Source organism: Petromyzon marinus, chromosome 31 (genome assembly GCF_048934315.1).
Source record: "Petromyzon marinus isolate PM22_M1 ecotype Great Lakes invasive population chromosome 31, UKy_Petmar_22M1.pri1.0, whole genome shotgun sequence".
Classification (NCBI taxonomy): Eukaryota; Metazoa; Chordata; class Hyperoartia; order Petromyzontiformes; family Petromyzontidae; genus Petromyzon; species Petromyzon marinus.
In genome coordinates this window covers 8479318-8505193 of record NC_133697.1, presented here as the reverse complement: position 1 = coordinate 8505193, position 25876 = coordinate 8479318, and the positions used below count along the sequence as shown (strand labels likewise).

General features: G+C 47.1%; 1 protein-coding gene across 3 annotated transcripts in view; it reads left to right on the top strand.

Annotated features, from left to right (window-relative positions):
- MRPL11 (mitochondrial ribosomal protein L11) overlaps positions 1–25876 on the top strand; it is a 129676-nt gene that overhangs the window by 73400 nt on the left and 30400 nt on the right. For all 3 annotated transcript variants that reach the window (XM_032963866.2, XM_032963865.2, XM_032963863.2), the window contains exon 3: positions 16986–17081. In XM_032963866.2, coding sequence (XP_032819757.1) covers positions 16986–17081 — 96 coding nt within the window. The remainder of the gene's footprint in view (positions 1–16985; positions 17082–25876) is intronic.

Here is a 25876-nt window from a genome sequence, read left to right as displayed (position 1 = left end):
CTTAATAGTAATAAACGTTTATCTTGAACATGTGTATTTTCTAATTCACGTGCACCTCTTTCTGCATCTCTGCTACCCCAGGCTTGCATATTTACATGTTTCTCTGCTCACTTTTGAGCTTTTGTTCAGTCTCAGTGTCTCAGTAGTCAGCACACATCGATTCAAAAGGGTAGCCTTTAACCACACGTCATTGCGCATGTAGCTGTGCATGCGGGAAATAAAAAGTGTGTTTACTCTGTGAAAGTCCCATAAACATGAGCCAGTGCGACTAAGACACATCCACAGGTTCAAGCAAAGGTACCAAAAGATAATCACTCGTCTTGAGTAACTTGAACTCTTTGCCACATCCCCAAGGAGAATGAGTACGCAAAGTTTCACAATAAAAATAGTGAAGGCGCAGCCCTGCAACTGCTCGTTCACGCCACTGCTGGTGGAATGGGCCTCCACTCGAGGGAGCTCTTTAGGAGGATACATCGGCCCGCGCATCCACGTAGGCCAGATGTTCACGAAGAGCTAGCAATAATAATCATCATCATTATTCCTACGAATACGTGGCCGGAAATGTCAATGTGTGACGGGCGTAATGAAGCGGAGAGTGTAACGAGCAAGGGTCTTGTTTGGAGCCGCGGGCGGGTGGGCGGACGAGCGGGAGCGCGAGCTGGAGATGGGTGAGACGCGCTATAGAGGACGGCAGGCGCGTCGCCCCCTGTGGTGGGGTCGCTATGCTTGGCGGCTCACGCCACCGCTTCGACGCATCCACTCCTCTCCGCTGCTCCGCAAAGTTTGGTGCCGGCGACCGCGGGCGGGCGGCCGCACTCTCGTGCCGTCGTTAACTCGGCGGCCAACGGTTCATTCTGAATAATTCATTTTGCCGCGCCGAGGTTCCGCGCGTAGATTTGAAGCGGTTGCGCCGGCTCTAGGAACGCCGCTGATGTGGCAGCTTTTGTCTTAAGTTTCCGTTTGATTTCATTTTGAGTGAGTAAAAAAAAATAACTGCTGAAATGGCAGCAACAAGTCACGTTTGCAACGCACCCGTGATCTTACAACTGCCTGATGGTGTTGGTCGCCGTTGGTGGAAATTCCACATTCTCGTGGCAGGGGACACGTATGTCCGTTCTAGGATCTACAGTGACTTCGCACAAAGTGGTACTTATTCTATTGCTCTACGGGGGGATTATGAGCCGAGTTGATCTCTGACCAGTGTTTGACCTTACGCCACCCGGCCAGATTTACACATGCAGACGTACACTTTAATCGTCAGCATCAGCCGTGGTCGATCCACTGCTGGACGAAGGCCTCGCCAGGGTGCCACCATCTCTCGGGATCCCGCGATGTAACAACATCTTCATGCTCGCACATCGACGCCGTCACGACAACAGCGACCCTGCACAATGCAGCAGTCAGCCGAAAGCCGAGGTCACTGGATTGAGTAAATGAAACTCAAACATGGGACTAAAATGCCCTGCTACGACTACATGTGCATCACTTAACGATGCCAGGGGTAGAGCGATGGCACAGCGATGAGTGCACGGCACTATGAACCCTGCCCCCTGAGCTTAATTCCAGGCTATGGCTAACATCCGTTGCGAGTGAAAACCTGAAGCGGCCTTGGGCAAGCCCCTCTTGACCCCCCAAAACCCCCTTTCAAGAACCTGCACTGTCCGGCATTGGGGAAGTATGGTCGAACAACCGCCATGACTGACATGGCCTGGGGTGACTGGACAATCGGAATGCAAATTAGTATTTATTCATCAACAACAAGAATAATCATAACAATGCCAATTACTTAGCCAGGAATCTCGCTGAGTCTGAAGACTCTTGCAGGAGGGTCCTGCTTTGACATGATAGGACAGTTGCTTATCTTCATCTGGAAGGAAACCGGAATTCCCGGAGAAAACTCACGTGTACTGCGACGGGCACTAATAGCACTGCCATCTCTTGGCCACCTCAGGGCCACTTGCCCCGTTATGGCAATTGTTGTCCTATGGAAAGATGTGCCCCCCACCATAGTAACGTGGAATTGTCACCACTGTCTCAGGGCAAATAAACAGTTGAGCACCGTCCCGTGCTCAATTGAATGGGAAACCATTTTAAGCTCTTAGCCTCTTACGTAAGGGAAGACATAATCAATAATGCTGATTTTTCTCACATTGTCTTAGTATCTACATCACAATCCACGCTCAATGAACGCCCCTCGGTGTATGAGGCAGATCAGGATCGGAACGGTGAAATAACGAGGTGAGCAAGGGCAGGGTCAAATTGCTTTTTTGCAAAACTTGAATTTGGTAATGAAAGTCAATGAGCAACGTGGCCGCAGGAGAATGTTTTCACACAGTGTATATTACCCACTTTGACGTGTGGATCAGAGACGTGGGTAATGTATAAACTCTCACTCGTTGGCTGCAAACATCTTGATATGTAGAGAACTGCAGAGCAATTGTTGGCCGCGGCTCACTGCCTGGCAGCCTTCCAGCTTGGTCTGTGGTTCCTGAGCGATTGTGAGATGCAATTTGCACAGACTACTACGCTGTAACAAATTAATAATTAGATAGTTTCTTTGTTTAGACAATGACAATTCAAATGGAGCACAATCTGAAAAGTGCGCAAAGCAGCATGGTACGATGGGATGCTCATATTTACAAATGCTAGAAAAAGGAGCACGTGAATCGCGATACAAATGCAAATCTCAAGCGGCATATTGCCTTCAGAAAATTAACGGTGGGCTCGGGCAGGGCACGTCACTCGAAGAGGACGATGGCCAACGGACAAGAGTGGTGACGGAATGTCAGCCGAAGGAGAGAACCCGCCGCCCGGTAGGATGACCGTCGCGAAGATGGAGCGCGATGCGGAACGGTTCAAGTGTAGGAGTGTGACGGATCGTGGCTTCGCGGGATTGTGATGGATGGCGACGGCGCGGGAGGCCTTCGTCCAAGCGGCATGCAAGACAGTGAATGTTAATGACGATTTACGTTCGGTTTTTATTAAAAAAACGAACCATGGAGTCTGACCGAAGGACCGTCTAAGGAAAAGAATTGCAGTATAAGTAATCTAAAGGAAGCTCAGTACGTTACCCTCAGATCTACATGCACGGACGCGAACGCGCGCGCTCACGAGCCCACACACAGGTGCGGTGAGGCACTTTAGCCCGCGTTAAGTTTGTAAATCCTGGAGTGCGGAGACAATTTAAGACTTAACATGGAATATGAAGAAAAAATAATAAAATTCCTGTGCTGTAAAGCGACGACGGATGAGTGCGTTGTCGCGTGTCTGAGCTGTGAAGTGTTCGTTTCGCTGGCTGCGTGCTTGTCAGACTACTAAGTGGGGCGCAGCACTTATGAGAATTCCTTGTCAAAACTCACGTCTGCGCTTACAGTGGGGTTGGTTTCAGTGGTTAATGTAACAAACGGTCTCGAGGTAGTCTAGTGGTTATGCCGGATAATGTAGCCGTGGTGCCGGGTGGTCTAGCAGTGGTCCCGGGTGGTCTAGCGGTCGTGCCAGGTGGTCTGGCGGTGTTGCCGCGTGATATAGTGGTAATAGACATATATGTTTAAAAATATATGTTGACAAAATAACAGTTTTAGATCGTTCAAACAACACATGTCACCATGGTCCCTGGCATTGAAACGTGGAATTTCCACCCCCATTGGAGATGAGCACCACCCATTGCTCTTTTTCATTCTGAGCTGCTGATGAGTGTGATTTCACCCCACGCCCCCCACTCCCCCAACAACTCCCCACATCCACACTTCACACAATATCTTCAGCACCACGGACAGTGCCCCGTTCATTTTCATTTCAACTCCGTCGTTTCCCACCTGCCTCGCATAACCTGGACCCCGGCGGCACTCGTCATAATGATATGAACAACAGTGCCCTTTATTTACTCGGGACAGCCACGTGGAGTCTCCAGACTCTTTCAGAAGGGTACTGCATGGGGAATGTTTGGCCCAATTCCATGATTGAGCTTTTGACTTAATCCTGGTAGCAATCCCGTGGGCCCAGGGAAAACCCCACCAAGCATCCAACGGAGTTACACTCTCTTGGATTCTAGTATCCTGCCACCTCCGGGCCACCTCGCAGGCCAAGGTGAGGACACCTGGATATTCCCAGGCGGTCTCCTATCCAAGGACAAACCGAGGCTCAACTCTGCTCAAGCTTCCGAGATCTGACGAGATCGGCAGTCTTCAAGGGTTACTCGAACGCCTCCGATCGTCGTCGGGCAAATAGCGGAAGGAAACCGGAAGGGTGGAACACTGGCAGGATCCCACCGAGAACCCCCTTTCCAGCATGGCCCCATCCCCTCCCCCACCGTGTCTTTAATGAGCAGATGAAAGCCGCAAGCGGGATGCGTTTTTTTTTTGTTTCCCCTTCAAAGCGCCGTGCCGCGGAAGAGCGCCGCGCCCCAGGTGCAGACGAGCAGCGGCGAGGACTCAGCTGTGGCCTCGCGTGCGTACGTGCTCGCGGTCACACCTCTGTGATGTGTGTGTGCGTTCACACGGGGGGATGGGGGGGGAGCGGTGGTGCAGCGGTAAGCGTACTGCATAACAAACCCCACAACCCGTGTTAGATTCCTAGTCACGGCTAACACCAGTAACGGTTATATGAATCGGTCCCCAGCCTCCTCTAGGTCGGCTCAAGCTCAAATGAGCACCTGGTGTGGTGTGTAAACACTGCTACTGGTGAGACAAAGACGGCTGGGCACGGTGCTCGCAACCCACCTGCTCGTGTTCCGTGACAGCCTTCATATCTGCTTGCTAATAGCACTTTCCCCAACAGTTTGTTAAATGCTATACGGGGGATCTTTGTCTTGTCTTATGTTCACACAGTGGGGAGTGGTAGTGCAGTGGTTATGCCACGAACCTGGAGATCCGAGTTCAATTCCTGCAATAAACAGTGAAAAATATCTGAACCGGTCCTGGCTCTCCCCCTAGATCGACTAAATGAGTACCTGGTGCAATGTGGCCACATCACTCCCTTGTGTGCCGAATTGGCCTCTATAGAGCCTCACTAACAGCACTCGCCCAACAGTCTGTACGGCTATATGGAGAATCGTTGTATATGTACAGTAATACCATCGTACCAGTTTGCGCACTGCACTACGAATCCCGGCAACCTGGCCACTGCGAACCATGGTTATGACAATCATCACCTGCGGTATTTGGTGTGCGAATTTGGTCTGTGGCTGCCTGAGTACCCCTGGTCGGTGATGGTGTGGTCATAAACAGCTCCAGTGGTATGGTCGTGGACGGTGTGTTTCAGAGTGGGAACACAGGAGTTATGTGTGCCACGGTGGTGAGATGTTAACTAACTCGCCTGGCATGCAGGAGGTCATAGGTTCGATCCCGACTCTGACGCCTGTATGTTTGGAGTTTGCGTGTCTCTCTCTCCCTGTGGTCGCGTGGATTCTTCTACGGATCCTCCAGTTTTTCCCTCCACATTTAGAATCAACATGTGGTTAGAGTATTTGGCTGCTAAAAGTTTCCACGTGATAAGCCACTTCGTTGAGCTATCATTTGTGGTCAGGGCGCTTCTGAAAAAAGAGCTACATAGCTCAGTGTCTTTACCTAGTAAAATAAAAAATAGTTTTTTTTATGGGGGAAAGGAAAGGTGGGGGGCTACTCGGAATTATTCCGTGGGGGACTCAGTCATGGGGCCATTTGGCTCAACATAGGGGGGAGTTGAGTGGTACCGGAGAGGAACGCGCATTTCCTTAGCCAACTTTGCGTTTGTCACCTCGGCCCTCGCATTGCCCAGGTAAAAAAAGTAAAACAAAAAGCACAAATAAATAATCGAGATAGCAATAAAAGATAAGAAAGCTGTGCTGTATCTTGAGTGCCGGGAGATTGGTTTCCCGATAGCGGCGTGGGTTGTGGTTTTAAAAATTCGATGGCTGAAAAAAAAAAGCTTTTGGACACATGTTAAATATCGACACTTATTCAACGGAGTGAAAATCGATATTTGACGACGAGAGGGAGATAGGGAGGCAGGGGGGCAGAGTGACTGCGACACGGAGGAGAGAGCTGCGGTGGTCTCAGCTGTGGCCCGCACAGCCACGCTCGTTCCTCCGCTTTGTCCGCGATTGCACGAAGTGCAGCGTGAGCGTGGAAAAAGTTTTTCGCTCCTTTATTTAAAACTCACTCTGTGGGTCCGACGACGCGGGCTTTGACCAAATCGCCCCGAATGTGCCCGATCTTACCCGATCTTACCCGATCTCGAAAGCTAGGCAGGAACAAATGAGCCTGGATAGTAGTGGTTGGATGTGCAACTGCCACGCGTTGAACATGCGCGGTAGGACGTGGCGCGGGTGCGTTTTATCGGCAACATATTCGGTTGTTGTACCGTAGCGCCGGCCTGCGCGGTGAAGTTTGGTTTAAAAAAACCCCACGATCTGCACGGCGTGGAGGGGTGCACGTCCAGCAGTGGATTTCACAAAAGAGAGGGGTACATCGTCCATGTATTGAACACAAGATATAACCATGCGATCAGCAATGAGCAGATAAGGGCCTGTGTCTCCACAACAAAGCAGCAGTCACATTTAGAGCTGCCAGTGTTGGGAGTCTCCTGGGCCGGTTCTGACCTCTCTGAGTCTCATCAGCAGAGCAATACATCTGAATTACCATACCATGTACTTGGGGGAGGGGAGTAGAGGGGTGGGGGCAGGACTGATTCAGATCAGCACCACTGATGTTGGCCATTAGCGTAAATCAAACTCGGGTCACCAGATTCTTCGTGCAGTGCAATAACCGCTGCGCTATTGCTCCGCACAAAGGGAACGATCCCCCGTATAGCCTTAACAGGACGTTGGGGCAAGTGCTGATAGAGAGCACCCATTAAGGCTGGCATGTCACACGAGCAGGTGTGTTGCCAGCAACAGGCCCGGCCACCTTCGTCTCCATAGTGACGACACATTGCACCAGGTACCCATCTGAGGCTGACTTAACATCGGGGATGCCCAAGACAGTTTTAGATACCAATTGCATACCCACCCACATACATACACACAAACACCCAGACATAAAGACAAATATCCCCCGTATAGCCTTTAATAGACTGCTGGGGCAAGTGCTGTTTGTGCTGGAACGGTTACCGAGGGGGTTGGGTGGCCAATATCACTCCCGGCCGCCTGAAACACATACGCACGCACGTGTAAAACATGCAGACAAAGATGCACCAACACACATGCTTATACACACAGACACACTCTCATACACACAGACACACTCTCATACACACAGAAACAAACACATGCAACACTCAAACACACACACAGACACACTGACAAGTTCAGCCGCCTGTGACGCAGCCTTCATTGAATTCTGCCATCAATCACCGTCAAATGACTTCCGTGGCATTGACGACCGCAAGGAGTAGAATAAATACACGCGGCTAAGGCAATCCAAAAAGAGACGGATGGTCTTGTGATGCTGGCCGGTCCCATGGATCAGCCGGTCCCACAGAGCTGGCCGGTCCCACGGAGCCGGCCGGTCCCATGGAGCCGGCCGTTCCCACGGAGCCGGCCGTTCCCACGGAGCCGACCGGTCCCATGGAGCCGGCCGGTGCCACGGATCCGGCCGATCCCACGGATCCGGCCCGTCACACGGAGCAGGCCGGTCCATCTCGCAGAGCCACTCCTGGACCATGAACGATCTGCTAGGAACAATGCTGGGATTTAGCCCTGGGCCATGCAGTGTTTATATTGAGCTCTGCCCCTGCTAAATGCATCTTACCCAGAGTGTAACACAATGCCTTGAATATATAGAGCCATCCGGTGAATGCAGGAGGGTTATTGTGCCGCTTGAATCTATGGCACGTGCCCTACTTGTACGATACGGCTAATGTAATCGATGTGTATTGCCTGTCACGATGCATGCATTTGGAAAGCATGGACAATGACAAAGAAGATGGAACAAAAAAAGCTGAGAAGTACAAAAAGAAGTTTGGAGATGCGCGCATGCTCGGAATTGCACCGAGAGATAGAAGGAGGAACGCGTGGATTGTAGAACGCACGCACGCACGCATGCAGGTTCCAGACGTGATGTCGATTTTTAACTCGAGTACCTGGCCTTGGGCAGCACGCGTCGCTAGGCAAGACGATGGCTTGCGGTCGAGACTGACGTCGCAGTGGCAGCCACGGGAGGGAACGTGCCCAAGGAGACGTCGTGCCCGAGGGAGGACGACGTCCACCGCGGAGATGGAGCGATGAATCGGTGTGCAGGTGCCAAATGGATTGCTGCGTCGTTGATGATGAGTTACCAATATTGACTTGCGTGCATCGTTTCCATTTGGTGCTCATTTTACCGACCACATATGAATGATGATGGTGATAATATCTCTCGAAACCTGATCCCCATAAAGCCGTCCTTGGCTCAGCGTTCGCTGTTCCAATATCTATCGAAGCCTTTTTAATTAACGTGGAGTTTGGGGCGGCGTGTGCGCGTGTGTGTGTGCGGAGCTAGCGTAGCGTTGTGCGCGCGTCGCGTGAGCGAGCTACACGCGTGGTGCCCGGGTCGATGTCAACGCGAGGGGAGCCGGTTCATGCCCGGCGCTCTTCCTAAAATGAATCTCCGTTTACCTTTCGGGTTAAATAAAGGACGTTGATTGATCGGGTAATGCAATAACGTGCGTGTTCCGTGGGCGTTGGGTAGCGCCTCTTAAACGCCGGCACGGCCGACTCGGTCGTGCGGCAAGTTTCGCTCACTGCGCTGTTCTGATGATGGCTACGCCAGGTGCTGGAATTATTTGTGGCTGAGTTGACTCAAGAGAGGGTCGGCCCGGGTACAGATTTCAGTTGGGTCAATCCTGATGGTGGTGATGATGATGATGATCGTGATGGTCATGGTAATGGTTGTAATGGTGGTGATAGTGGTGATGGTGATGGTGGTAATGATGATGATCGTAATGGTGATGGTAATCCATGTGATGGTGATCGTCATGGTAATGGTTGTAATGGTGGTGATAGTGATGATGGTGGTGGTAGTAATGATGATGTGCATTAATGCCAAGAGTTGAACTTAAGTGAGATTTAAGGCACACAGACACAGGCACATACATACACACTCATAGGCACATACATACACACTCACAGGTACATACACACACACTCACGTACGCGCTGACAGGACAAACATAACATGCACAAAAACACACAAACACATGCTTACACACACAGACAAACAGCAAAGACACGCACAAAGACAAAAAAAAACACACACACAGACACATACCACTGTTGCGAGTCAACAGGAAATGAGGTTTTGTCTACGGGGGTCTGCGGTTTTCGATCTCTGATGGCACTCTGATTGCCCGCAAGCTGCGCGGCCGCTGATTGTGTCGCTTGTCCCCCCCCCCGCTACCCCCCCCCCCCCGACAGCCGCCTCGTTAGGGACCCCAATCAGCAGCGGAGGCACAAACGCGGCAGCGGCAAGCTCGCTAGCCCAGTGCAGCGAGCGAGCTTTTGCCGTCTCCTTGCCCATAACCCCCACACCCAGCGATCGCTCGTCGGCAGTGTCCCAGCGACAAGCGATCCTACAGGCAGGCTGGGATGGCTCGGAGGTCAGAGGTCGGAGCGCTGAGCTGGCACCCGCTGAGAGTTCCTGGGTTCGTACCCAGGTTTCAGTCGGCCCACAATTAAGCCGGGTTCTCAAGTGTTCAAGCGAGTTGGTGGTCTTAGCACGGTCGCCAATGACTGCACAAAAAACACAGTCACGTACAATTTGTTTCCAAACTTCATTTGACCGTCACGTGTTTGGTACAGTTATGTTGTTCCAAAAATGATTAAAAGTAACATTGCTGATGATAGACGTGGCTCATTGGGGTCCGCGGTCACGTGGGATTGGATGTGAGTCCTCCTTCCCCCGCACCTCCGATTAGTACGGTTGGTTACGTACAGTGCGAAAGAAGTTCAACATGCGATGAACAATACTCTCTTTGGCAGTGTGGGTGGGAAAGTGCTGGCCTGTCCCCCTTTTGGAGGAGCGGCTCTGGGGACACAGAGTGGAACAACGTACAGAATAAACACGTAATTCGAGATACAAACATCGCCCTTCCTGGCTGCTTTGACATTCCTCGAAGACACCAGTGGTGGAACCGTCAACTGCATTAGAACACCACGAGGCCCATGTGCACATCTCCGTCATAAAAGGAAAATTAAAGACACGATTGTGGCCATGCAACCCAAACTATGGACCGTGCTGTAAACCGCTTCAAGAACTCTCTCCTGAGGCCCTCTCGTTGTGATCAGCAGACCTCAACGTTAGCATTTAGCTCCTGAACATATTTGCTGCCATACGCAAGACTATAACCTCCTCCGTTATTCGATTTTAACTTTGACTTCCATCCTTGCGTTGCTACTAATTAGGTTCCTCACTTACCTCACGTTAGCATAATTACAGAGTGGAAAGGTTTTGGAATTTTTATTTTTAAACAATCAAGCAGGTTTAAAAAATATATTTATTTCGGCGTTTAGATTCTCTTAAAAATGCTCGAATATTTGCTGGTTATTAGGAGGTTGATTATAGCAACAATGTGATAGGAAAGGTCAACCATCTGCTGCTTTGAAACGTCTGTGATTAATTGCATGGAGTTGACCTATAAGGGTGGTAATGGTGAGGATGTTCAGGCTTAACGGGGGAACTTTGTCCTTGGTGAGGACGTTGGTGGTGGTGCTGCTGCTGCTGCTGCTCAGGGTGGGGCTGATGTCGGTGACGGTGCTGATCTTGTGGGTGCGGCCGCTGGCGATGGCCATGTTGACAGTGGTGGTATAAGGGTGGTGGCGATGCAATTGATGGTGGTGGTGGTGGTGGTTGGTGGCGGTTGCGGTCGTGATAGTTTGTGATGATGGCGGAGATGGCAGCGTTGGTGGTTGTTGTAGCTGTGTTGGCGGCATTGATGGTCTCGGCGGTGTTGGTGGCGGTGGTGCTGGTGGTAGCGAATGCCGGTGGTGGTTGGGCACGTGCCATGCACGCCCCCCACCCTGTTTGTCTTCCATCGTTACGAATAGTGGTAACCACACCGCACCGCCACACGGGCAACAGTTAATTTGTATTTGTGTCTAATCGTGTTAATGCCGCTGTTGCTGTAATGAGGCGTATTTATATTTTTTTAAATTGTATATATATATTTTTTTAAACATTTTATTTTATATATATATTGATTCAGGGCCACAGTGTTATCGACCGAATACGTTGAGTTTTTTTTGTTTTTCGTTATATGTGTCTGGGCACCACCACCACTGCCAGTGGAACGGCAGCAGCATTGCTGAAACTTTTTTTTATTTTGTATTATCGACATGCGCAGTCCGCGCCAAGGCTGTCTGGATCGTGTTGTTGAGCAGAACTTATTTTGTATATATCCCTTACTCATAATATCCAGTGTTGACAGATGTTTTCTCTGACGCTGCGTTTTGCCACGCGTTGAATGTCGCGAGCGACGCTGATGTTTGTTAACAAGTTTGGGTAATTGAATTGTGGGCTGCTCACAAAATATCTCTGCACCTATTACCCTGTTGCCATGCTTGGGCCTGCAAGTTAAGGCTCCGGTAGAGAGCGGTGCTTATCATTATTTTTGTTGGTATGTGATGTTCCCCGTGACACATTTGAAATTTCCCCTGCACAGTGTCCATCTCACAACCTGTGCCCCCCCCCCCCCTGATAGGAGGGGGAGGATGTGACCCACGGGTTTAAAAGCACTGGTCTAGAGCTCGTGCTCACTGCTGATTCTTGAATTATGGTACCCATTCTCTGATCACCCGCACACACACATTAGACCCAATAAGGTTTGATTTATTGGTTTGAGCCAAGTGCTATGTGTGAGCACCCATGAAGGCCAGCATGGCACCATGCCCGGCCGCGTTATTCTCCCCATTGCTGATGTTTTACATATCGCACCAGGTTCTCATTTGAGGCTGAGTCAACATTGGGGAGGCCCATGACCGGTTCCGGTAATCATCACTGGTGGTGGCCGTGAATGGGAATCGAACCCGGATCGCGGGGTTTGTAGCAGAGTGCGCTATCCGTGACACTACCGCTCCACGCATGCACGCACAAGCAAGCACACATACGCAAGCACACGCGCACACGCAAGCACACACACACACAAGCACACACACACACGCGCACACGCAAGCACTCCCGTGCCCCCCGCTCCGCGGGCGACGTTCCCTTATTCGTAGCCGTTCCCCCGGCGGCTCATCGCCGCACCGCGCTCTGCCTGAGGGCATGATGAGGGTTGGCACCGCCTCGGCCGTGCGATCCGGCTTCACAGGAGGACGTGGTGGGGGCCACGGGGGAGCTAGGTTAACCTCATCCCCGCCCCGCGTCGCCGCACGTTCACACTCATTACTCCTCGGCGCCGCGTGCGACGCCACTCACTTTGCCTTCGATTTGCCGCACGCGCTCGGAGCTTAATGCAATGTGACAGCCGACTCTGAATGCACAATTAGCCGCTTTACTTACACCACTTGTCTAATTTACAGTGTTTTTGTAGCAGTGTTTTTGTATCGGTGTTTCCAGTATTAATTTGGTGTTTCATCTTTCTCGTATTTTTCTCACAATTCCATTCCATTTGCGATGTGTGCGCCACGCTCATTCCCGTCAAAAACCCAGCAGGTGTGGGAATTGTGGGTGGACACGGCCGTGTCGTGAGATGATGGATCCATGCCAATATCCTCGCTGTAGGCTACGCGTCTCGTGTCCTGTGTGTTAGAGCATGTTCCGTGGAAGGTGATGTCAGAGAAACTGATTCTGAGGCACTAATTTCACACATTCACCACGGGAGAGAAATGTTCACCCGATGGAAATCGTACTGGTATTTTGTAAAAGAGTTGAGCCGAAAATGTTTTGACAATTAATTTCAAATTAGAATTATTGGGAAATACTCTCTGTTTCAGCCATTGGTTGACTGGGCTTAGGCCAGGGGGCCGGCAACCAAAATAACAAGCAGAGCAATTTTCTTCGAATTCGCTACGAAAAAAACCCCCCTATCTTAATAGCCACAATGCGCATGGTGAATACGAGACGGCATCCATTAATAAATAACGTCACGAAGCGGTCCTTGAAGAGCCGCATGGGGGGGCGGGGGGCCTCCGGAGAGGCAGGTTGCTGACCCCTGGCCGAGGCCATCAAGTCACTCCACTTGAGAACCAAGCACGGGATTTCGCAATGCTCTGACCTCTGAGCCACCCAGCCACCTCCACCCGCCTGGACGTGTGATGTTTCGTTTTGTTGAATCGTTCCTGAATTGTTCCATCACGCGGAGCAGTATGTCGTGCATCATGCCTGAGCAACGCGCGGGACAACCCGAAAGCCCTTCGGAGAATCAACACGAATTAGTGCCTTTTTTTCCTATTTGTTCTCCCTGTGTTTACTTGGCAAAGGGCTCGTCGAGTCTCGCGACTCTCTTTCAGGAGGGTATTGCCAAGTGTTTGCAGTAGGCGGTGGCGATGGTCGCTATGTAGATTCCAATTGAGTAATTTTTGCGGGTAATGACTAAAAAATTTGGGTCAATTCGGACCGTGACGCCGTCCACTGTGAAGCGGACGGCGTAGATATCTATGGGTAATATGCCCGCCGGCATTAATCGGGGCGGCTGCTGGATTCGAAACGTGGCCCTCTGCTACTAAGGCCGCGTCACCACCCCATCCACGCGTCCAATCGTGCAAGTGCCCTCTGCTGGGGTCAATGAGTCCTTTGCGAATGGAGAGCTGGTGGGTGGGGGGAGGGCGGCAATGGGAATTGTCACTGGAGAATAGATCCCGGCTTTTAATCGCGAGTGATCCAAGGTTCGCTGCTGAATCGCGCATTCTGGGATGTCCCCGACTCAGCGTAATTAAAGTGTATTTTTCAATTGAGTTTTTTTTCCTCTCGTATCCTCTTTGGTAAACGCCGCGAATGAAATATTAGTTGTTAAGCAATTATAAGAAGTTTGTTGAAAGCAGCCTGTGCGGTAAAACGACGCGGGAGTCATTTTGTCGTTTTCCAAATGCGATTAAGCGGGCGTTCTTACGTGCCCAGCAAAACATTAGCTGCACTTTGTCGCAATAAAACACGTGTGAGTGTGCGCAAAAGCAAGGAGCGGAGCAACCCGCGCGAGTTGAAGGCTTGGTGTCGGATGTGCCTGCGCAACTTATGCCGTCCCGTCATTATTACGTGGCCGGGAGATGGCAGTACAGCTGTGGATTCTTGATGAAATCTGCGTGGAGTTCTTGAGTGTTATCGCCTTGCATGTGTGTTGAATTTTCTTCCTCCCGCATGAAGCCAACCGCTCATTGTCTTTGAAAGACACCCAGCCCTTGGGCTTAAACCTGGACTTCATAGGTGCTAATCCGAAATACAAGCCTCTTGAAATAGGGGCCTGGGGCTTGGAACTCAGATTGAAGACGTTCAGTGGCAGTGCCCCAGTATTGTCGTCAATTCCCTAAAACACACCATCACCTTGGTCTCAAACTCAGGATCTCGGAGTTTCTGGCCCAGCGTGCCAATATAACCACGAGCTCCCTGAAAAGACGCCCCAACCTCGAACCCAGACCACCGGAGGGTCCAGTTCGTGGTCCTGACACCGCCATTAGGTGGTTACATGCGTCCTGGGAGAGCGAGAGACACAGGGGGCCGCCCCGCTCGTGCGTCTCCTAAAAGGGCCCCGTGGTACGACACGCGGAGCTGAGCGGCGCGTCGTTTAAGACGGCGACACGGAGCCTCCCCCGTCGGGGGAGCGCGTGACATTTAGCCGGGGTCCGTGCCCTCCTTGCCCCTACCGCCGTCGTGCCCGCGGTGACTGCTGCTGATGAACGGCCGTCGCCGCGTTCATTCCGGCGCATGCTCAGCTAGTTTTCTCGTCTTTTATTTAACAGCGTTGTCTCTCTCCCCCCCCCCCAGGCACAGTCGCGACGCCCCAATGCTCGTTTAACGACTGGCAGGGGCAGCGTACGTGCGTGCGTGCATTAACGGTCTGTTACGGTGGTTCTATTGGGGGTGGGGAAAGCGTCAGCGTGGAGTTGTGGACCGATGCCTCGGGCTGGGACGATCGTTATAATCAGAGTTGCTATGGTTACTCGAATAAGTCGGATGAATCGACTAGACACGGTCGGCCGACTAGACATGGTAATCGATTAGACACGGTAATCGACTTCGTCGTCGATTACTCGGGGCCCCTTTGCCACTCGCGGCCGCCCAAACATCCTGCCTACCGAAGGTGGGAAACCCCCACAAGACACGCCCAGCGTGATGTGGCCTAACCCCGCCCGGCATCTCCCTTTCAGGAGCATACATGAAGAACAGGGGCGAGGATTTTATTTTTTCCAAATATTTCCGTGGCATCTGATTAGTCGAGTAATTGATGACTTACGTAATCGTAGAGCCTAGCTCAAAAGGTTCGCGTAAACATCAGGCATGGAGGAGGCCTGGTGGCTCAGAAGGTAGATCAGTGGCCTAGCTATCGAGTGTGCAGGCGGAGCAACTGCACCGGGGCCAATGGGCCGAATGGGCCCAGGCACCGGGCTATAATCCGCAGAATGTTTATTGAAACTGGAGGAATCCGATAAGCTATGAAGCTCTTTTTCACAGATGTTTCCCCCCCCCCCCCCCCCCACACATACATAATTATATGGAAAGCCACTCTCCGTCTTGAAAACATGCATCCCTGGGGTTGTACGGCATTTACAAAGGGAAACCACTTCAACTCATAAACTACAAGTTAACTTTTGCGATAATAATTTTGAATAATTTTTGGCATGGGGGCCTCCCCATGCCGTGTCAGTTGTAAGGGTGTCGTTTGACCATACTTCACCATGTTCAGTGCGGGTTGGTGAAGGGTTCTCCAGGGGGATGGCGAGGGGGTGTGGGCGGAAGGAATGGGGGCAGGGCCTAGAATCGGTTTGGGTATCACTCTCCACCGATGTTCGCCGTGGACTCGGATCACCGGGCTCACACTGTACTCGCTGGCATGAGCCCCTTGAGCTTAATTCACAACGAGAATCGATGCGTGGAGCTTCTGAATAAAAACAACAGAGAGATTTACAATTTAAAATCCGTGCCTGCTCCAGGTCGAATGTTCGTTTTGGTAAACATGCACGTAAATAGTTTGAGTAATAAACCCAACACGGAGCAAATACGGGCCGTTAACATTTATAGTTTTGGCTTAATAATTCATCATATTCCTCCCCGCTCGATGGCACATAAAGATTTTGTTTATTATGCAAGCAAACTCTTTCTTTTAAAGGAGTGAATCTCTTCCTTGTTTATTTGTTTGTGTTTGGCCGTGGCCTCCTGCAGCGAGCGGTCATCCTTGACTCGTCTTGGCGTCCATCCTCTTCAACTTCGTCGTTAATTGCGCAAAATATTCCGTCACGGTAAACCGATTTGAAAACCCGATTTAAACTCAGGCCTCGGCTGGGGACCTCCAGGCTTTCTTTAACGGGTTCCGATCGCACGCACGCACGTGCACGCAGTCAACTTCCAGTGGCGGCAGCAGCAGCGGAAGCAATATTATTACAGGTTTTAAAAATATATAAATGCTCAATTTAGGACATTTTTGCCAAGCTCCACGGGCCTTATGGTGCCAATTAAAACTGGCTCAAAGCTGGGCGGCCAGGGCGGCAGCTGCAGCTGCATTATTTATTTGCCTGTGCGCGCTTCTGTGTGTGTCTCCGCGCGTGTGTCTCTGTGTGTGTCTCTGTGTGTCAGTCTTTGTACGATTGAATGTGTGCGTGTGTAGCGGTAGTGCAGTGGTTAGCGCACTGCGCTGCTAACTCGACAACCCGACTTCGATTCCTGCTCACGACCGTTCACAAAGGCGATTATTTGAATCGTTCTTGTCCCTCCCCTAGGGCGACTCAGCCTTAAAGAAGTACCTGGTGTGGTTGTGTAAATATCAGCACTGGGGAGACAACGGTGGCTGGGCATGGTGCTGGCCATCCACCCCCTCGTGCGCGTCCCTGTGTGTATGAATGCTTATGTGTGTACAAATGTGCTTCTCTGTGTGCGTCTTTGCAGAGAGGCATCGCCATTGGCCCATTCTGCAAGAACTTCAACGAAGCAACCAAGGACATCAAGGAGGGAATTCCCCTGCCCATCCGCATCCACATCAAGGTGACGCATCGTCTTCACCATTGTCGGCATCATCATCGCTCTCATCATCATCATTGCTGTGTCATCATCATCATCATCCATGTCATCATCGTGAGCATTATCACCATCACTATCATCATCGCTCCCATCATCATTCTCATTATCACCATCATCAGTGACGTCATCATCTTCGCTAATATCATCACCATACATTACATACTAAGCCTACGTGTTAAACTGACCAGCATTAAAATCATTATCATCAACATCGCTGCACTACTAACTCACCTCTTTGAAGACGACGTTTAGTGGGTCTCGTACATTTTTATATAAAACTTCCCAAACACGCTGTGCTACGAGTATGGCCAGAAGATGAAAGCACAGCGAGTTACTTACACGAACCAAGCTGTGCAGGCCCTGTGAAGGTCGATTTCCGAGACAGCTGAGTAAGGTTTATTTTGCGGTTACGCCGGAAAGAGTGCTCGTTCTTAAGCACGTTCTTGTTAGTTTTTAATATTACGCTAGAAACAGATGTCCCCCCCACACAGTCTGCGCTCTCCAGTTTCCCGGGTGAAAAGTGGCGGGCTCTGTTTTGCCCAGTCCTGGCACAGCTGGTTTAAAAAATTAAATAAGCTAAACCAGTGTGGCACACTTCTCCGTGCACCTCCGATTAGCACGGTTGGCTGCATACGGTGCGAAAGAAGTTGAACATCCATACGTAGGACGATACGGAAATAAAAGGCTTTGTTGACTAAACAGACTGAATTTATGAAATGTAATTACTGCTTTAATTATTATTTGTTATTAGTCACCATTGTCACTATCATCTCAAGTCATAATTTTTATTTCGCGATTTTGGCAGAGATGGCATCACCACGGTTACTGTGGTCACTATCATCGTTTAATTTACGATTTTGCTGCACCCAGTTGAAATCTTCTTCCTAAAGTGCATCGTAACATCCGGGTGAGCGAGCTGTCCGGTTATCGGTTGCCACCAATTTGTCTGTGGGTTGAAACAGGTTATCCAATACGCAGCACGCAGTCGTCTGCTCTTGCGAGTTCCATCACAGGGTCGCTCACTCACTCAGCTCTCGATCATCCGTGGTAGTGGTGGGATGGGTGGCCCCGATATTACAACAAAAAGACGGATAATACCAAACACGAATTAGACTATAACCCATTTTTATTGTTGGCCTACGTAGAACGGGAATAAAGATGCAGAATGCGCTGTTTGTCTTCATTGCTGCTTGGAGTAACTGGTTTACTTGGCATCGTGCTTGCGGTCACGCGGGCAATGTGATTCGCTTAACCATCGACGAGTGAGGAGCAGCTGACAATGAAAACGGCAGTCGCATGTAAAAGGCGCGAATGAGCGTGCGGTTAAACGGCGGTTTAACACGTAGGCTTTCGCAACCAATATCATCCCTAATATATATTCTTAGTTTTTTCGGTAAAGTCACGTTGAAGAGAAACAACAAAATAACAAAATATATAAAAAAAAAACAATAAAAAATTCTCACGACGTTTCGACCATAACTCAAACGGTCATCATCAGGTGTGTCGGTTTGCATAAATTTATTTTGAAAACGGCATATTTATTTATATATATAAAAATAACGTTTGCGTCACGCGCAACGATGGCAGTTTGCCAGGACTAGTCCATCTATTTTTTGAAAAGAGGAGGGGGGAGACGAAATTTGTTTTTATGTATGCTGTCTGAAAGGCACTGTAAGCGTGAACAATCAATCAAGAACTGAAATGATTTATCAAATCTTTCCAATGATTGCTAAGATAGAATCCATCTTCTCGGTTGAAATTGTCTCTGTGTTTGTATATGTGGATAGCCTCATGAACGAATCTCTCATGGAAGCCAGATGGCTTACAAAGAACCTCCGTCTTGGAAAAGTCAATGGCATGTGAGCCTACTGAATTAGAACAATGATCTGCTACGGCCGAGGTGTTGGTCCTACCGTGTTTAAGGTCTGCTTTATGTTCACGAATAGTTACAGTAGCAGAGGTGAGTGTAAATGCGATTGGTATTACCCCAGAGTCGCGGCATCTCTTCAGGAAGGTGAGAGACTCGATCAGCTGAGCTTTCTTATCCCGGAGTTTGTTGAAAGATCTTAAAGTTATGTGAAAACCCTCCCCGTAGAGGCGATTAAATTTTGATTTAAAGCTTTCGTGACTGCAGTAATTCATATTCTTAGTTTTTTCGGTAAAGTCACGTTGAAGAGAAACAACAAAATAACAAAATATAAAAAAAAACAATAAAAAATTCTCACGACGTTTCGACCATAACTCAAACGGTCATCATCAGGTGTGTCGGTTTGCATAAATTTATTTTGAAAACGGCATATTTATTTATATATATAAAAATAACGTTTGCGTCACGCGCAACGATGGCAGTTTGCCAGGACTAGTCCATCTATTTTTTGAAAAGAGGAGGGGGGAGACGAAATTTGTTTTTATGTATGCTGTCTGAAAGGCACTGTAAGCGTGAACAATCAATCATATATATGTAAATAAATATGCCGTTTTCAAAATAAATTTATGCAAACCGACACACCTGATGATGACCGTTTGAGTTATGGTCGAAACGTCGTGAGAATTTTTTATTGTTTTTTTTTTATATATATATTTTGTTATTTTGTTGTTTCTCTTCAACGTGACTTTACCGAAAAAACTAAGAATATGAATTACTGCAGTCACGAAAGCTTTAAATCAAAATTTAATCGCCTCTACGGGGAGGGTTTTCACATAACTTTAAGATCTTTCAACAAACTCCGGGATAAGAAAGCTCAGCTGATCGAGTCTCTCACCTTCCTGAAGAGATGCCGCGACTCTGGGGTAATACCAATCGCATTTACACTCACCTCTGCTACTGTAACTATTCGTGAACATAAAGCAGACCTTAAACACGGTAGGACCAACACCTCGGCCGTAGCAGATCATTGTTCTAATTCAGTAGGCTCACATGCCATTGACTTTTCCAAGACGGAGGTTCTTTGTAAGCCATCTGGCTTCCATGAGAGATTCGTTCATGAGGCTATCCACATATACAAACACAGAGACAATTTCAACCGAGAAGATGGATTCTATCTTAGCAATCATTGGAAAGATTTGATAAATCATTTCAGTTCTTGATTGATTGTTCACGCTTACAGTGCCTTTCAGACAGCATACATAAAAACAAATTTCGTCTCCCCCCTCCTCTTTTCAAAAAATAGATGGACTAGTCCTGGCAAACTGCCATCGTTGCGCGTGACGCAAACGTTATTTTTATATATATAAATAAATATGCCGTTTTCAAAATAAATTTATGCAAACCGACACACCTGATGATGACCGTTTGAGTTATGGTCGAAACGTCGTGAGAATTTTTTTTTTTTTATATATATATTTTGTTATTTTGTTGTTTCTCTTCAACGTGACTTTACCGAAAAAACTAAGAATATGAATTACTGCAGTCACGAAAGCTTTAAATCAAAATTTAATCGCCTCTACGGGGAGGGTTTTCACATAACTTTAAGATCTTTCAACAAACTCCGGGATAAGAAAGCTCAGCTGATCGAGTCTCTCACCTTCCTGAAGAGATGCCGCGACTCTGGGGTAATACCAATCGCATTTACACTCACCTCTGCTACTGTAACTATTCGTGAACATAAAGCAGACCTTAAACACGGTAGGACCAACACCTCGGCCGTAGCAGATCATTGTTCTAATTCAGTAGGCTCACATGCCATTGACTTTTCCAAGACGGAGGTTCTTTGTAAGCCATCTGGCTTCCATGAGAGATTCGTTCATGAGGCTATCCACATATACAAACACAGAGACAATTTCAACCGAGAAGATAGATTCTACCTTAGCAATCATTGGAAAGATTTGATAAATCATTTCAGTTCTTGATTGATTGTTCACGCTTACAGTGCCTTTCAGACAGCATACATAAAAACAAATTTCGTCTCCCCCCTCCTCTTTTCAAAAAATAGATGGACTAGTCCTGGCAAACTGCCATCGTTGCGCGTGACGCAAACGTTATTTTTATATATATAAATAAATATGCCGTTTTCAAAATAAATTTATGCAAACCGACACACCTGATGATGACCGTTTGAGTTATGGTCGAAACGTCGTGAGAATTTTTTATTGTTTTTTTTTATATTTTGTTATTTTGTTGTTTCTCTTCAACGTGACTTTACCGAAAAAACTAAGAATATGAATTACTGCAGTCACGAAAGCTTTAAATCAAAATTTAATCGCCTCTACGGGGAGGGTTTTCACATAACTTTAAGATCTTTCAACAAACTCCGGGATAAGAAAGCTCAGCTGATCGAGTCTCTCACCTTCCTGAAGAGATGCCGCGACTCTGGGGTAATACCAATCGCATTTACACTCACCTCTGCTACTGTAACTATTCGTGAACATAAAGCAGACCTTAAACACGGTAGGACCAACACCTCGGCCGTAGCAGATCATTGTTCTAATTCAGTAGGCTCACATGCCATTGACTTTTCCAAGACGGAGGTTCTTTGTAAGCCATCTGGCTTCCATGAGAGATTCGTTCATGAGGCTATCCACATATACAAACACAGAGACAATTTCAACCGAGAAGATGGATTCTATCTTAGCAATCATTGGAAAGATTTGATAAATCATTTCAGTTCTTGATTGATTGTTCACGCTTACAGTGCCTTTCAGACAGCATACATAAAAACAAATTTCGTCTCCCCCCTCCTCTTTTCAAAAAATAGATGGACTAGTCCTGGCAAACTGCCATCGTTGCGCGTGACGCAAACGTTATTTTTATATATATAAATAAATATGCCGTTTTCAAAATAAATTTATGCAAACCGACACACCTGATGATGACCGTTTGAGTTATGGTCGAAACGTCGTGAGAATTTTTTATTGTTTTTTTTTTTATATTTTGTTATTTTGTTGTTTCTCTTCAACGTGACTTTACCGAAAAAACTAAGAATATGAATTACTGCAGTCACGAAAGCTTTAAATCAAAATGTAATCGCCTCTACGGGGAGGGTTTTCACATAACTTTAAGATCTTTCAACAAACTCCGGGATAAGAAAGCTCAGCTGATCGAGTCTCTCACCTTCCTGAAGAGATGCCGCGACTCTGGGGTAATACCAATCGCATTTACACTCACCTCTGCTACTGTAACTATTCGTGAACATAAAGCAGACCTTAAACACGGTAGGACCAACACCTCGGCCGTAGCAGATCATTGTTCTAATTCAGTAGGCTCACATGCCATTGACTTTTCCAAGACGGAGGTTCTTTGTAAGCCATCTGGCTTCCATGAGAGATTCATTCATGAGGCTATCCACATATACAAACACAGAGACAATTTCAACCGAGAAGATGGATTCTATCTTAGCAATCATTGGAAAGATTTGATAAATCATTTCAGTTCTTGATTGATTGTTCACGCTTACAGTGCCTTTCAGACAGCATACATAAAAACAAATTTCGTCTCCCCCCTCCTCTTTTCAAAAAATAGATGGACTAGTCCTGGCAAACTGCCATCGTTGCGCGTGACGCAAACGTTATTTTTATATATATAAATAAATATGCCGTTTTCAAAATAAATTTATGCAAACCGACACACCTGATGATGACCGTTTGAGTTATGGTCGAAACGTCGTGAGAATTTTTTATTGTTTTTTTTTTATATATATTTTGTTATTTTGTTGTTTCTCTTCAACGTGACTTTACCGAAAAAACTAAGAATATGAATTACTGCAGTCACGAAAGCTTTAAATCAAAATTTAATCGCCTCTACGGGGAGGGTTTTCACATAACTTTAAGATCTTTCAACAAACTCCGGGATAAGAAAGCTCAGCTGATCGAGTCTCTCACCTTCCTGAAGAGATGCCACGACTCTGGGGTAATACCAATCGCATTTACACTCACCTCTGCTACTGTAACTATTCGTGAACATAAAGCAGACCTTAAACACGGTAGGACCAACACCTCGGCCGTAGCAGATCATTGTTCTAATTCAGTAGGCTCACATGCCATTGACTTTTCCAAGACGGAGGTTCTTTGTAAGCCATCTGGCTTCCATGAGAGATTCGTTCATGAGGCTATCCACATATACAAACACAGAGACAATTTCAACCGAGAAGATGGATTCTATCTTAGCAATCATTGGAAAGATTTGATAAATCATTTCAGTTCTTGATTGATTGTTCACGCTTACAGTGCCTTTCAGACAGCATACATAAAAACAAATTTCGTCTCCCCCCTCCTCTTTTCAAAAAATAGATGGACTAGTCCTGGCAAACTGCCATCGTTGCGCGTGACGCAAACGTTATTTTTATATATATAAATAAATATGCCGTTTTCGAAATAAATTTATGCAAACCGACACACCTGATGATGACCGTTTGAGTTATGGTCGAAACGTCGTGAGAATTTTTTATTGTTTTTTTTTTTTTAATATATATTTTGTTATTTTGTTGTTTCTCTTCAACGTGACTTTACCGAAAAAACTAAGAATATGAATTACTGCAGTCACGAAAGCTTTAAATCAAAATTTAATCGCCTCTACGGGGAGGGTTTTCACATAACTTTAAGATCTTTCAACAAACTCCGGGATAAGAAAGCTCAGCTGATCGAGTCTCTCACCTTCCTGAAGAGATGCCGCGACTCTGGGGTAATACCAATCGCATTTACACTCACCTCTGCTACTGTAACTATTCGTGAACATAAAGCAGACCTTAAACACGGTAGGACCAACACCTCGGCCGTAGCAGATCATTGTTCTAATTCAGTAGGCTCACATGCCATTGACTTTTCCAAGACGGAGGTTCTTTGTAAGCCATCTGGCTTCCATGAGAGATTCGTTCATGAGGCTATCCACATATACAAACACAGAGACAATTTCAACCGAGAAGATGGATTCTATCTTAGCAATCATTGGAAAGATTTGATAAATCATTTCAGTTCTTGATTGATTGTTCACGCTTACAGTGCCTTTCAGACAGCATACATAAAAACAAATTTCGTCTCCCCCCTCCTCTTTTCAAAAAATAGATGGACTAGTCCTGGCAAACTGCCATCGTTGCGCGTGACGCAAACGTTATTTTTATATATATAAATAAATATGCCGTTTTCAAAATAAATTTATGCAAACCGACACACCTGATGATGACCGTTTGAGTTATGGTCGAAACGTCGTGAGAATTTTTTATTGTTTTTTTTTTATATATTTTGTTATTTTGTTGTTTCTCTTCAACGTGACTTTACCGAAAAAACTAAGAATATGAATTACTGCAGTCACGAAAGCTTTAAATCAAAATTTAATCGCCTCTACGGGGAGGGTTTTCACATAACTTTAAGATCTTTCAACAAACTCCGGGATAAGAAAGCTCAGCTGATCGAGTCTCTCACCTTCCTGAAGAGATGCCGCGACTCTGGGGTAATACCAATCGCATTTACACTCACCTCTGCTACTGTAACTATTCGTGAACATAAAGCAGACCTTAAACACGGTAGGACCAACACCTCGGCCGTAGCAGATCATTGTTCTAATTCAGTAGGCTCACATGCCATTGACTTTTCCAAGACGGAGGTTCTTTGTAAGCCATCTGGCTTCCATGAGAGATTCGTTCATGAGGCTATCCACATATACAAACACAGAGACAATTTCAACCGAGAAGATGGATTCTATCTTAGCAATCATTGGAAAGATTTGATAAATCATTTCAGTTCTTGATTGATTGTTCACGCTTACAGTGCCTTTCAGACAGCATACATAAAAACAAATTTCGTCTCCCCCCTCCTCTTTTCAAAAAATAGATGGACTAGTCCTGGCAAACTGCCATCGTTGCGCGTGACGCAAACGTTATTTTTATATATATAAATAAATATGCCGTTTTCAAAATAAATTTATGCAAACCGACACACCTGATGATGACCGTTTGAGTTATGGTCGAAACGTCGTGAGAATTTTTTATTGTTTTTTTTTTTATATATATTTTGTTATTTTGTTGTTTCTCTTCAACGTGACTTTACCGAAAAAACTAAGAATATGAATTACTGCAGTCACGAAAGCTTTAAATCAAAATTTAATCGCCTCTACGGGGAGGGTTTTCACATAACTTTAAGATCTTTCAACAAACTCCGGGATAAGAAAGCTCAGCTGATCGAGTCTCTCACCTTCCTGAAGAGATGCCGCGACTCTGGGGTAATACCAATCGCATTTACACTCACCTCTGCTACTGTAACTATTCGTGAACATAAAGCAGACCTTAAACACGGTAGGACCAACACCTCGGCCGTAGCAGATCATTGTTCTAATTCAGTAGGCTCACATGCCATTGACTTTTCCAAGACGGAGGTTCTTTGTAAGCCATCTGGCTTCCATGAGAGATTCGTTCATGAGGCTATCCACATATACAAACACAGAGACAATTTCAACCGAGAAGATGGATTCTATCTTAGCAATCATTGGAAAGATTTGATAAATCATTTCAGTTCTTGATTGATTGTTCACGCTTACAGTGCCTTTCAGACAGCATACATAAAAACAAATTTCGTCTCCCCCCTCCTCTTTTCAAAAAATAGATGGACTAGTCCTGGCAAACTGCCATCGTTGCGCGTGACGCAAACGTTATTTTTATATATATAAATAAATATGCCGTTTTCAAAATAAATTTATGCAAACCGACACACCTGATGATGACCGTTTGAGTTATGGTCGAAACGTCGTGAGAATTTTTTATTGTTTTTTTTAATATATATTTTGTTATTTTGTTGTTTCTCTTCAACGTGACTTTACCGAAAAAACTAAGAAT